The sequence below is a fragment of the Manacus vitellinus genome, unplaced genomic scaffold (genome assembly GCF_001715985.3).
Source record: "Manacus vitellinus isolate BGI_N305 unplaced genomic scaffold, ASM171598v3 scaffold_27_pilon, whole genome shotgun sequence".
NCBI lineage: Eukaryota > Metazoa > Chordata > Aves > Passeriformes > Pipridae > Manacus > Manacus vitellinus.
This window is the reverse complement of record NW_021940039.1, coordinates 10,785,143-10,797,029: the sequence shown is the minus strand read 5'-3', so window position 1 is coordinate 10,797,029 and position 11,887 is coordinate 10,785,143. Positions and strand designations below refer to the sequence as shown.

The 11,887-nt window shown below is 52.7% G+C and overlaps 1 protein-coding gene across 1 annotated transcript in view; it reads left to right on the top strand.

The window, feature by feature from the left end:
* The window catches only part of LOC103759690 (cholesterol 7-desaturase), a 23,299-nt gene extending 11,825 nt beyond the window's left edge, over positions 1-11,474 (top strand). The window contains exons 2-7 of the mRNA XM_029960617.1: positions 4,213-4,401; positions 6,899-7,077; positions 8,468-8,593; positions 8,853-8,972; positions 10,055-10,231; positions 11,313-11,474. Of these exons, the coding sequence (XP_029816477.1) occupies positions 4,213-4,401; positions 6,899-7,077; positions 8,468-8,593; positions 8,853-8,972; positions 10,055-10,231; positions 11,313-11,474 (953 nt within the window). The remainder of the gene's footprint in view (positions 1-4,212; positions 4,402-6,898; positions 7,078-8,467; positions 8,594-8,852; positions 8,973-10,054; positions 10,232-11,312) is intronic.
* The last annotated feature ends 413 nt before the right edge of the window (positions 11,475-11,887 follow it).

Below are 11,887 nucleotides of genomic sequence, written 5' to 3'. Positions count from 1 at the left end.
ACAGCCTTGAGCTGCACCAGGGGAGGTTTAGGTTGGACATCGGGAAGAAGTTCTTACAGAGAAAGGAATCAGACATTGAAATGGGCTGCCCAGGGAGGTGGTGGAGTCCCTGCCCCTGGGGGTGTTTAAGAAAAGACTGGATGTGTCATTTAGTAGACAAGGTGGTGTTTGGTCAAAGGTTGGACTTAATGATCTCAGAGGTCTTTTCCAACCTAGTTAATTCTGTGATTCTGTGATTTGCACTGGCACATACCAGCCAGAATCCCCATCAGGGCACCAGGACATCTTGCTAGGGCATCAGGGTATGTCCTGGGGCATCCCTGCCTGGACATCCTGCAGGGGCACAGGGACATCCCTGTTCAGGCATCCCCAGCGAGGCACTGGGATGTCTGCACATGGATATCCTCACCAGAGCACTGGGGCAGCCCAGTGTGGGCACTGGGCATCCCAGCCAGCACCTGTGGTGGGCACTGCACTGTCATTGCTGCCCTGCAGGGCATCTGGGGCATCCCTGCCTGGTGGCTCTGCTGTGGCACTGGCACAACTCTGCCACCATCCCTTTCAGGTCAGAGTGGCTGCCCCATCCCTGGAAGTGTTTGAGGCCGGGTTGGACGGGGCTTGGAGCAATCTGGTTTAGTGGAAGGTGTCCCTGCCCATGGCAGGGGGGTTGGAATGAGATGGTCTTTGGGGTCCCTTCCAACCCAAACCATTTGTCACAGCAGCCCAGCTGTGCCCACAGAGGGGCACCAAGGGTGTCACAGCCTGGGGTCCTGCATGGGCATTGGGATCCCTGCTGGAGCACTGGGACATCATGGCAGTGTGGGGGCACTCCTGTGTGGGTGCCCTGGGACACAGGGGCATCTCTCTGCCTGGGCTCTCCTCACAAGCATCACTGCCTGCAGCTCCCTGGGGAGTTTGGGATGGGACTTCAAAGCCACATCCAGAGGAGTGCTGTGCTCCTCCAGGGTCCTTTTGCTTAGAAGATGGGTTTGGACCAGCAGAAGGGATGTTTCTGCATTGAAATCTCTCAGATTCAGTGGAAAAGGTGTTCCTATTTTCAAGAGCCATCCCCTCCTCTGAAGTTGCTGGGGTTTGGTGTTTGGGTTTTTTTGGGGTTTTTTTTGTTTGTTTGGTTTTGTTTTGTTTTTATAAAACGACCTGTGTAATTCAATATACATTGAATTCTATTCCTAGAGAGCCCCTCCAGCCTACCTGTTATAGTTCTCTTGGTTGTCTGCCCATAGCCTGGCTCCTGGCACCCAGTCCTCTGGGTCTGGCTGAAATGTGCAGGTGGAATCACTTCTAGTGGCAGTGACAGCAGGGTACCAGTGCCAGGAAGATTATCAGTAAGTAAGACAGTTAAACAACCTGTAGCCTCTGGGATTGTGGGTGTCTTATTTATTTTGGAGCCTCTGATCAAAAAGCCTGGAAATGCAGTCCCACTTCAGAGGCAGTGAGTCAGAGGAGATGAAAGAACAATCACCTGACTCAGTCTTTGCAGACTCATCCTTTGGGATAAGACACCTTCCAAAACCTGGCACTGAGCATGCAGGAAAGTCTCACTCTCTTCTGGGGTTGTGGAAGTGGGGTGAGAGCTGCTTCAGAGTCCTCTGAGATGCTCTGTCCCAGACTCTGCATTCCCAGCAAATGCCCAGAACTGTCCAGTGGTCCTGGGGCTCTTTAAGTCCCCTGTGCTATTCTTGCTGCAATTGCTATTTGATTTTCCTAAAAGAAATAGGCTAATTAAGTGGGAAAATTAAAATTAAAAAGAGAAAAAGTATTTGGCTGTTAGTGCTCTGATATTCACCTGCAACAGTTTTCAGTGTATCTTGGGCCAGAAAACTGTCCTCCCAATTTGGAGAGGCGTTGGATTTGGTACACAAGGCAGAGCAAAGCCCAGCCTCTCCTCTGGCTTTGCTGACTCCAGAGTGAAAAGGTTGGAAGCAAAAGCAGCACTCAGGAGTCCTGGGTGAGTTCTTGGACAGCCCAGCAAAGGTCTGGCCATGGGCACTGATTCAGGTCTTCAAGGCAGGAGACCTCCAAACTGCCTGTACGAAGGGAACCTCTAGAGATGGGACCTTCTTGGGGTAAAAACATCTTAAAAGTTTGCTGGGCAAAGCCTCGGGCTGCAGAGCTGCTGCTGGGGGCACGTGGCTGGGACAGCCGGGGCCCCAAGTGCTCTGGTCTGACCCATCCAAAGCTGCTCCTCTGTGTTTCTACTCTGCTGTTGCTCCTGCTGAGCCCTTGACATCTCCAGCAGTCAGAAACACTTTCCCTGCCTTCCCTCTTTTGCCCTGAACCTCAGGTCAGGTAGAAAGGTGGGTTAGAGATAGAAGAAAACGCTGATGCTTCAGAATGAATCCCTGTTACCTGGGGCAGGGGAAGGTGCACTGCTGGTGCCTCCACTCCAGTGGAGTGCCAGTAGATGTGTGAGAGCCTTCCAGAAAGACTCTGGGGACAACAGAGCCAGTGTCCTGGGAAAGACAGGATCTGCAGGCACTGGGGTACAACGACTCATATCTGCCAGATATCAAAAATAATCCTTCCTAGGCTTGAAGGCTGGGAAAGTTTCCAGCATTTCCTTTTCTTTGCCCAAATAACAAAACTTCAGTCAAGGAAAGTGGTTTTGGGAGGGATAGCTCACACCATGTCACTTGTCATCAGGGTGGCTGCCTGGGAAAACATGGACTGCACTCAGCTCCCAAAGTCAAGCTTGGACTTCTTTGAGCTCCAAGTGACAGCAGCCACTGTAACGACCAGAGTTCACAAGCTGATGAACTCTGAATACAAAATACGTGCTGCATCACCCAAGGCATAGCATGCAAGGAGAGGACTTGGCCTTCCCCTCAGTGGTCACATCTGTATGAACAGCCCCCAAGGGCTTCTGAGCTCCCAGCCCAGCTGTGTCCCCTTCCAACCAGGTGACTTGAGGGGACACTTTGCTTTCAGGGCAGGTCACCAAGGCACAGCCCCTCTCCCCTGTGCTGCTTCCAGGGATGTGGGCACTGGCAGGTCTGTGCTGGGCCAGGAAAGCATCTGGCCCCAGTTCAGTCCCTCAGGAGCACATTGGTTCAGATGATGCCGTGGCAGCCATCCAGCTGTGGCTGGAGCACAGCTGGGTGAGGCAGAGCCATGAACAGTCTGATGGCTGCAGCCCAGGTGCTGCCTGTCTCTGCTTTATTGGGCCCTGCTCAGCTAACGTGGTGCTACCCTGGGGCTGTGGAGGAAGAGGGCAATCCCAGAGCTGAGCCGGAACAGACCAGAGGGGCAAACCTCACATTGCTCCGGGAAGCACAAGGAATGAGGCCCACAATGGAGACGAGTCTGAGGGCTGGGGCAATGCAGTCCCAGCCACTGCAGCACTGACTCTCCACTCCCTGTGTGGAGCCGACCAGAGCCGGGGGCTTCCCTTCCCTTCCCTTCACCAGAAAACTCCCTTTTGCTGAGGAGGTGTCAGTGCTCTGGCTCTCAGCACGCATCTGTCTCTGCTCCAGGAAGGGATTTGCCACTGAGCTACAGTGTGGATGGCCCTCGGGGTTCAAGAGCAAAGAGATAAAGGGCTTCTTCCAGCTCCCATTAGCAGAGATTCTCGAGATGTATGAGCCTGCGGGCTCCCCTCTGCCCCTCCTGGGTGAAGGAGTTCTTCTCTGTGTCTCTCTCCCTTAGCAGGGGAAGCATCCTAAATCTTCAAACATTTTTGTGAAGGCACCTTTCATCTTGTGACCAAAACAGGATCCAGGACAGGGTTTAGAAGTCCATGGCCACCACACTCCGGGCATCTGCTTGAGCAGCTGCCAGCCCAGTTCTGCCTGGCCTTTTCTGGAGCCAGTAAACACCTGCCCGCAGCCCGGCCGGGGAGCGCTGCCCGCTGTCCCTCCCTCCCACTGTCCCTCTCCCCCGCTGTCCCTCTCCCCCGCTGTCCCTCCCTCCCGCAGCCCGTGCCGCGCCCCTGCCCGCCTCTGGCAGCTGCCTGGTGCCATCTCGTGGTTAAATCCCTTCTCCGGAGCATCCCTGTTTCTGTCCCGCCACGACTAGAAAGGAGAGAAGCCCGCGGGCATTAATTTTCCGCGGGGTTTTTCTCACTCCCCTGACCCCGGGTGAAGTCTCCGCTCGGTGCCCCCGTTCCCAAGGGGCCGAGCAATGAGTGTCTTGCCCGACCCCCCTCCCCTGGCGCCGCTGTTTTTACACCTCCACCGTCTCCTGTTCCGGCAGGGGAACATCTCGCCGTGTTTCGCTCCCAGGATGGCCAAGCCCACGTGCTGGACGCCCACTGCCCTCACCTCGGGGCCAACCTCGCTGCCGGGGGGCGGGTCCGGGGCGGCTGCATCGAGTGCCCCTTCCACGGCTGGCAGTTCCGAGGAGAGGATGGAAAATGCACCAGAATCCCGTATGCTGGAAAAGGTGAACGTGCCCCAAATCCATGGAGAGCAGCCACAGAAAGGATAGTGCCCCACGTCCCCATTAAAAGCCACTTCATTAGGGGAAAGTTGTCTTTATAATAATTCACCCTCCATCCACTCCCCTGTTTCATGCAGCACCCTGGTTTTCCTCTGGGTTGCCCATGTCCCAGTGTTCCACAGGAACAGAAACACAGGGTTCCAGTGCCCTTCCCTATGTTAGATGGTAACTGGGACTTCAGTTAAATAATACCCTTCTTGGTTCTGACAGTCCCACATCTCCTGCATTCCATAGGCAGGGTATAAAAGCAGATTTTTAACTCTGAGCCTTCCATTGGGTCCCTCAGGGATGGACCCTGAGGAGCTGTTGGGTTCCAGAAATGATTCTGTGCTCTACAGTGACAGCTTATGCCACATCAGTGCTGAAATGCATCCCATGAACATGACAGAATAGTTTCTCAATGGGAATATTTTTCTCCTTTTAGGGCTTGAAAGGAACTTTTGGTTGGGATTACGGAAAGCTCTTCACATACACCCACCATGTAGACATGGTTTGCGTTGACTGTGTAGGAAGAACGTCTTAAAGTTCATGTGGAGCAATTATTTGATCTGGCTCCACTAACGAATTTAAATCACCAATTGCTTACCTCGAGTTTTGTTTGGCTTGTGCTTCTTAGTTATTGTCCTGAGAAGTTCAACTTCATTGGATTTGGATCGATTAGGATAGTGATGAAACATTGATTGGCAGCAAAAGTCACTCTTTCTACTAAACAAACTATTTCTCCCAAAGTGAAAGAAACATTCCATCTATATGGGCAAGAGAACCAATTTATAGATCTCTCCAAACAGCAATTTCCTTTTCTGTGTGTGTTATTTTCAGAAAAAAGATTAACACTGTATTTTTTTTCCCCACACATAATCAGGAGCTGCATTCAAATGAAAAGTTGGTTCCATGCACTGAGCAATGATGTGTTTCACCACAAAATGAGGGAGAATATTCTGGACATATGCAAACACTCACACCAAGATGTGTCATTTCATCTGAAATGGATGAATTCTGAGTCATTATTATTTGGAGGTATTAAAAGAATAAAACTGCAGCCAGCTGCCCTGCTCCCCCCTCCAGCCCAAATGGGTCAGGATGATTTAAACAGATTTAAAAGCCATCTGTGTTCACACAGGTACTTTGTTGGAGCAGGATTTTGGAGAGCTCAGATGGGCAGCTCCTCCAGCCCTGGGCTCAGAGGGACCCACAGCCAGACAGAGCCCCAGAACCCAGTGTGGGGCTGGAGGAAGAGGGGAAAGGGTTTGGAGCACATGGAATGGCTGAGGGAGCTGGGTGGGGGCACAGCCTGGAGAAAAGGAGGCTCGGGGGGACCTTAACTCTCAACAACTCCCTGACAGGAGGGGGGAGCCGGGGACGGGGTCGGGCTCTGCTCCCAGGGAACAAGGGACAGGGCAAGAGGAAATGGTCTCAAGCTGTGCCAGGTGAGGTTTAGATCTGATATTAGGGAAAATTCCTTCACTAAAAGGGTGGTCAGGTGTTGGAACAGGCTGCCCAGAACAGTGATGGAGTCACCATTCTGGAAGGATTTAAAAGATGTGTGGATGTGGCACCTGGGGACGTGGGTTAGTGCTGGGCTTGGCAATGCTGGGCAATGGTTGGACTTGGGGATATTAAAGGTTTGTTCCAACCTGATTGATTCTGTGATTCCATGTCTGCATGGGGGCAGACAAAGCCCTTTTAGAATTTTAGTGAGATGTATCCCACCCGAAGCACCAGGTTTTGTCAATCAGAAATCACAGTGATGGGCTCCTCCTGCCCCCTCTGATATCCATTGATTGAAAGAGAATCATCCTTTCTCCCACTATTTCACTTCCCACATGTATAAGGCTGAGTAAGAAGGAACTGCTCTGTGCTCTCCTTGGTGCTCGTTTCCACATTAGAAAAAAAAAATAAAAATGAAGGCAACAGCCTTCCAATCCAGTAGAAGCTGCATTTTCTGACAATCAACTATAAATGCCAAAATTAATTTCACTGAAGTGATCTATTCTTAAAGCAACACATGATACTGCAATGTTATAGCTGAGAATGACTTGAACCTGAGAGGCAGCAATGGCTTTTACTCTCTCTGCACATCTAAAACTGAAAGCATCTCCTGTTAGTTCACTGGAACTGGGGGGGGGGATCCATTCATGCAGCAGCCACTTAATTATTTAACCAGGTTAAAGAGGCAGCTAACCAGCCAGCCAGGTTGTTCCTTTAAAAACTTATGCAAAACACCAAACTGAAATAAAACCAATTAAACCAAACTCCTTTCTGTGACCCTTGTAGCTGCTGTTCCTCTTCAGCGCTGGAAAGCTGGAGCAGCGCCACCACGAGTGTGTGCCACAGGAACATCTCCCCTGAAGTGGAGCTCAGAGCTGTGGTTCAGCACCAGGGGCGGGGTCGGGGCAGCCTCGGGCTGTGGGGTTTAACTGGTCCCTTTATGCCCCCGCAGTGCCGGATTCCGCCCGGGTCCGGGTCTGGCCGTCCTGCGAGGTGAATGGGATGGTGCTGGTCTGGTACCACCGCCAAGGGCTCGATCCCACCTGGGCAGTGCCCGAGCAGTGCGAGATCACCTCCGAGGAGTGGGTGTTCCGCGGGCAGACGGAGCACCTGGTGGACGTGCACATCCAGGTAGGGAGCTCGGTCCCTCCCCCGTGGGGCATGTCCAGGCCTGGGGCCTCCTATAGCCAGTTCAGAGACATCTCCTCCCAGTTAACCAGACCTTGGCAGTGCCATCACTGCTGCTGGCAGAGCTCTGACCTGGAAACACCCCCGTGCTGCGCGCCGAGAACGCAGCATATGCTCCCCAAACACGGAGCGTGAGCTCCTCGAGTGGAGAACAGCTGTTCTGGGTGCTTAAAAAGAATCTGCTAATTTGCTTTGACTTACAACTGGTGTAATTTAAAAAAAGATTCTCTAAGAGCTGCGGCACTTACCGTCAGGAGGTGTCTCAACCCATCGATCACCCCAGTGGAAACGCGCAGTTAGTTTGCTGTTAATCTTCATAATCACCATCACAGGCTGACAAATGGGCCGTGGAGAACAAACGGCTGCTGCCTCTCTGTGGAAATGAGTCTGGAAAAGGGGTCCCATTTTGTGGCACTGGACAGAAGGGACCTGGGAGGGAGAAGGGGCAGCCACAGATGGGGGCTCCTCCTGGAGAGGGATGGGAGGCAGCAGCAGTTCTGAAACTGGGTGATGCCTGGAGGTCCTGGGGAGATTTTTCTGTGCTTGCTGCTGTGCAGAACACCTGTAGTTGTAAAAATCAGGGACAAAAATGACCCTTAATCTGGAGCACAGCAAATCCAAAGGCAGCGCCTGCCTGCTGGCTGCATCCCAAGGGAAGAGAGGAGATAGGAAGGAACAGAGAGTTACTGGGAGACACAAAAAAGAAGCATGAGGCACAGAAGATGCAGTTCTGGGAGTGTGAAGAGGAGCTGGGAGAATCTGGGGGATTGAGGGGATGGTAATATTTATTTTATGTCTTTTCCAGTGCAAACCACTGCACACAGGTCTGTACTGGGGCCAGTCTGTGCTGCTTGCAGAGCTGGTGGGAAGCTGGTGTATTTGAGTCATAAAGCAGCTAAAATGTCTCAAAAAGTGATGTATTTGAGCAGGCTGGTGGGGTTTAAAGGTGTATCAGTATGTGAAAACTAGACAAAAATGCTTTATTCATTACAATTATCATAGGGCCAAAGCAGGACTTCTTTGGAGTCCCAGCTTGTGCATCCACACAAGCGAGCACATGGAGAGTTCTGTGAGCTCAAAATGAATGCTGTTTCAATTATTCCTAGATGCTTGTTAAGAGCTGGTCCCAGCTCACTCTGTGCTGAGGCCCCTGGTGCCTCTTGCTGCCTCAAGACCTGTGAGCACCTCTGCCCTGCCTGCCCTGCTCTGCCCTGCTCAGCTGGGGGCCCGGGGCTGTACCAGGGTCACCCTGGGGCTGTCACAAAGCTGCTATAAGTGCAGGCAGCTCCCACCTGAGTCAGCTCTTGCCAACAGCAAATTGTTCCCCCATCAGGAAATCCCCGAGAACGCGGCCGACACAGCTCACTTGGCTTTTCTCCACGGCCCAGCCATTCTGGGAGGGTCTGACCCGAGATACACGAGGTCCAGGCTGTGGGACTTCATGAAGCACACGTGGAAGGTAAGACCCCAGCTCCCCTCTTAGCCATGAGGTCAAATTCTTCCAAACCAGGTTCCCTTCCTGCCTCAAAGCATCTGTCCCCCCCCACCCTCTCGGCTGCACCTCCTGCTCCAGGCTCTGTGTCTCGGAGGGTTTGAGCTGCACTCCCTCACCTGTGCTCATCTCCGGATGCTCCTCACAGCTCTTGTCCCCATCTCACGCTGCCCCTCTCAGCCTGTGCCCCCCACCCTCGGGCTGAGCTGTCCTTTCCCCTCTCCAGGCAGAGTGGCAGCCAGAGCCCGAGCCCAACGCGCACTGCTCCCGGCTGCTGCTCCAGCACTCCGCAACCATCTTTGGGAAGCGCCTCTCCCTCATGGATCTGACGGTTTCAGCCAGGCAGGTACGTCCTGGGCCGGTGACCACCAGCGTCTCAAGCTGAAGGGCTTTGTTGCCCCAAAGGCTGAGAGCCCTGCCAGTCCTGGTCAGTGCCACAGAGCCACAGAATGTTCTGACTCGGAAGGGACCCACAAGGATCCCCGAGTCCAACAGAATGGCCCGTAAAGGAATTGAACCCTGCTCTTGTCAGCACCCTGCTCTGACCAACTGAGCTCATCTTGGGGTCACCTTCCCTACCAAGTGCATCCGACGCGTGGGCCAAAAAGCACCCACTGGCACTGGTGCTGCCCCAGAGAAGAGGAAGGGGTCCTAAGCATTACTGTGCCACAAAACAATTAAAAAAACCACCTGAGCAGACATTGGTGGCAATCCTGAAGGACCTTCACACCACATGGTCACAGCTGGTTACAGTGCAGAAGTGGGAAAGGCAAACAATCAAGAACAGTGTGTCTGTAGCCCAAGAACAGCCCTGAGATAATAAAATAGCTGACACAGACTAAGAATTACAGGAAAATAGAAACAATGCTATGAATCAATTGGAACCACTTTTGTTTCTGGATTTTTTTAATGAAATGTGAAGTTTGCTCGATAAAACATTTCTAACTTTAGTCTAATACATTTTTGAAGGAATTTGACCTATTCCCACATTAGAAATGCAGAACAAGTCATAGAGTCACAGACTGGTTTGGGTTGGAAGGGGACCTTGAAGATCATTTCATTTCAGCCCCCTGCCATGGGCAGGGACACATTCCACTAGAACAGGTTGCTCCAAGCTCCATCAAATCTGGCCTTGGACACTCCCAGGGATGGGGCAGCCACAGCTTCTCTGGGCAACCTGGGCCAGGGCCTCACCAACCTCATGGGAAGATTTCTTCCCAATATCTAATCTGTCTAATCTAACCCTGCCTGGAGATGATAACAACTGACAAAGTTGTGACTCAGGGCCCTGAGGCCATGACTTTGTGCCTGACTTGATGAAAAGAGTAGCAAGCCCAGCCCAGGAGACATCTCAAGGTGTGGGGGTTCCTGTACCCAAGGGCTGGACCACCGGGGGCTGTTCCCTGAGGATGTTCTGTTGCTCTGCAGGTGGGGCCAGGGCTGGTTTACCTGATCTTTGAACACGCGTTCCTGGGCCGTGGGATCATCCTGCAGACGGTGACTCCCCTGGAGCCTCTCCTGCAGAGTGTTGTTCACAAAATCTACTACCAGAAGAACATCCCAGCCATTGTTCCCAAGTTCATCCTGAGGGCAGAGTGTGTCCAGGTGAGGCCCCTGCAAAAGAGCAGCCAAAGGGATTTGGTTCCGTGGAGCTTCGTGCCTGGGAGGTGTGAGAAGGAAGAGCAGCTGCCCACATGGGCTCAGATATCCTGTGGGAGCAAAGCAAAGACCTGGGGAAGGTCCTTGTGTTGCTTGATGTGATCTTTCCTTGTCAGCAGCCCCAAAAAAATCAAACTGGAGGTCAAATAAAGGGAGTCCCTGCTGTGGGTCACCTGCTGAGGGTGGCAGAGAGGTGTTATCCCTCTCCTGTGGGTGGAAAGCTGGGACACAAGGATTAGGCTCTTTAGCTGCAGGAAGTCTTTGAGGGAACTAATCACTGCATCCAGGTTTCCAGCATCCCAGGCTGGTGCTTTAACATTATCCTATCACCTTTGGTAAGAACTGTGCCAAGAAATCCTCCTGTTTTTAAATTATCGTGAAATTTGGCAACTCCTGCTACTCCTGAAAGAGGTTTTCCAGGCTTTTACCACAGAGATTCATGGAAGTGTTGAACTCTGGAGGTCTCCATTTCAACATCCCAGCTGAGACATGGTTATTGCCAAATTCAGGTCAAGCATGGCCTTGAAGGCCACCTCTGTTGGAGAGCGGCCCCATCTCTCCAGCTCCAGATGAAGTTCAGATGCCAAAAACCTACCCCAAGTCAAACTTAGCTGTGCTCCCTCATATTCTATGAATACTGCCTTAATATTTTGCATCTTACTAATGTGAAAGAGCAACACTCAATTCTGCAGCACCTTCTTCCCAAAGCTTTCTCCATGTGTGCCTGAGCAGAGTGTAAGATGTGGATGCTTTATTTATAAAGCCCTGGCTGGCTGGAGCAACCTAATGAACTCAAACTCTCAGGTGGAGCAGCTCCTACCTGCACAACCCCATGACAGGGGCAGTCTGAGCTGGAAGTGGCTTTTTTGGGCTAAACTCTGCTGGCTGCAGACAGAGCCGTGGTGTTCCGTGTTCCCTCAGCAGTCCCACGAGGGCCAGTGGGGAGAAATGTGAAAAGTAAATCAGTGTCACACAAACCTGCTGGTTCAGCTTCCCCCCCTGAGTGAGACCCTCCTTCTCCCCCCAGTTTGAGCGGGATATAACCATCTGGAACAACAAAGAGTACCTGTCCAAGCCACTCCTGGTGAGGGAGGACTCCGGGATCCAGAGGCACCGGCGCTGGTTCTCCCAGTTCTACAGCGAGGGGAGCGCAACGGCCCCGGCACGGGAGGAGGGCCTGGACTGGTGAGGACCTGGCTGCCCCCTCACTGCAGGAGCTGCCAGAGGCTCTCAGGTGGGTCCTGCCCACCCTGGCTGGTGGCAGAGGTGCTATGCAGGCATCACCAGTGTAACAAATACAGGTACTGGCACAGGGAGCAGAGCCTGAGCCCTGGTGATCCTTCTGTGTCCGGGGCACCAAAGCTCCAAGGCTGTCCTGCAGTGTGAGCTGAGTGTGAACTTCAGGTTAGAATAATGGAATCACAGAAACCTTGAGCTGGAAGTGACCCACAGGACCATCCACTCCAATCCCTGGCCCTGCACAGACACCTCAACAATCCCACCCTGTCCCTCAGAGCGTTGTCCAAACCCTCCTGGAGCTCTGGCAGCCTTGGGGCTGTGCCCACTGCCCTGGGGAGCCTGGTCAGTGCCAACCACCCTCTG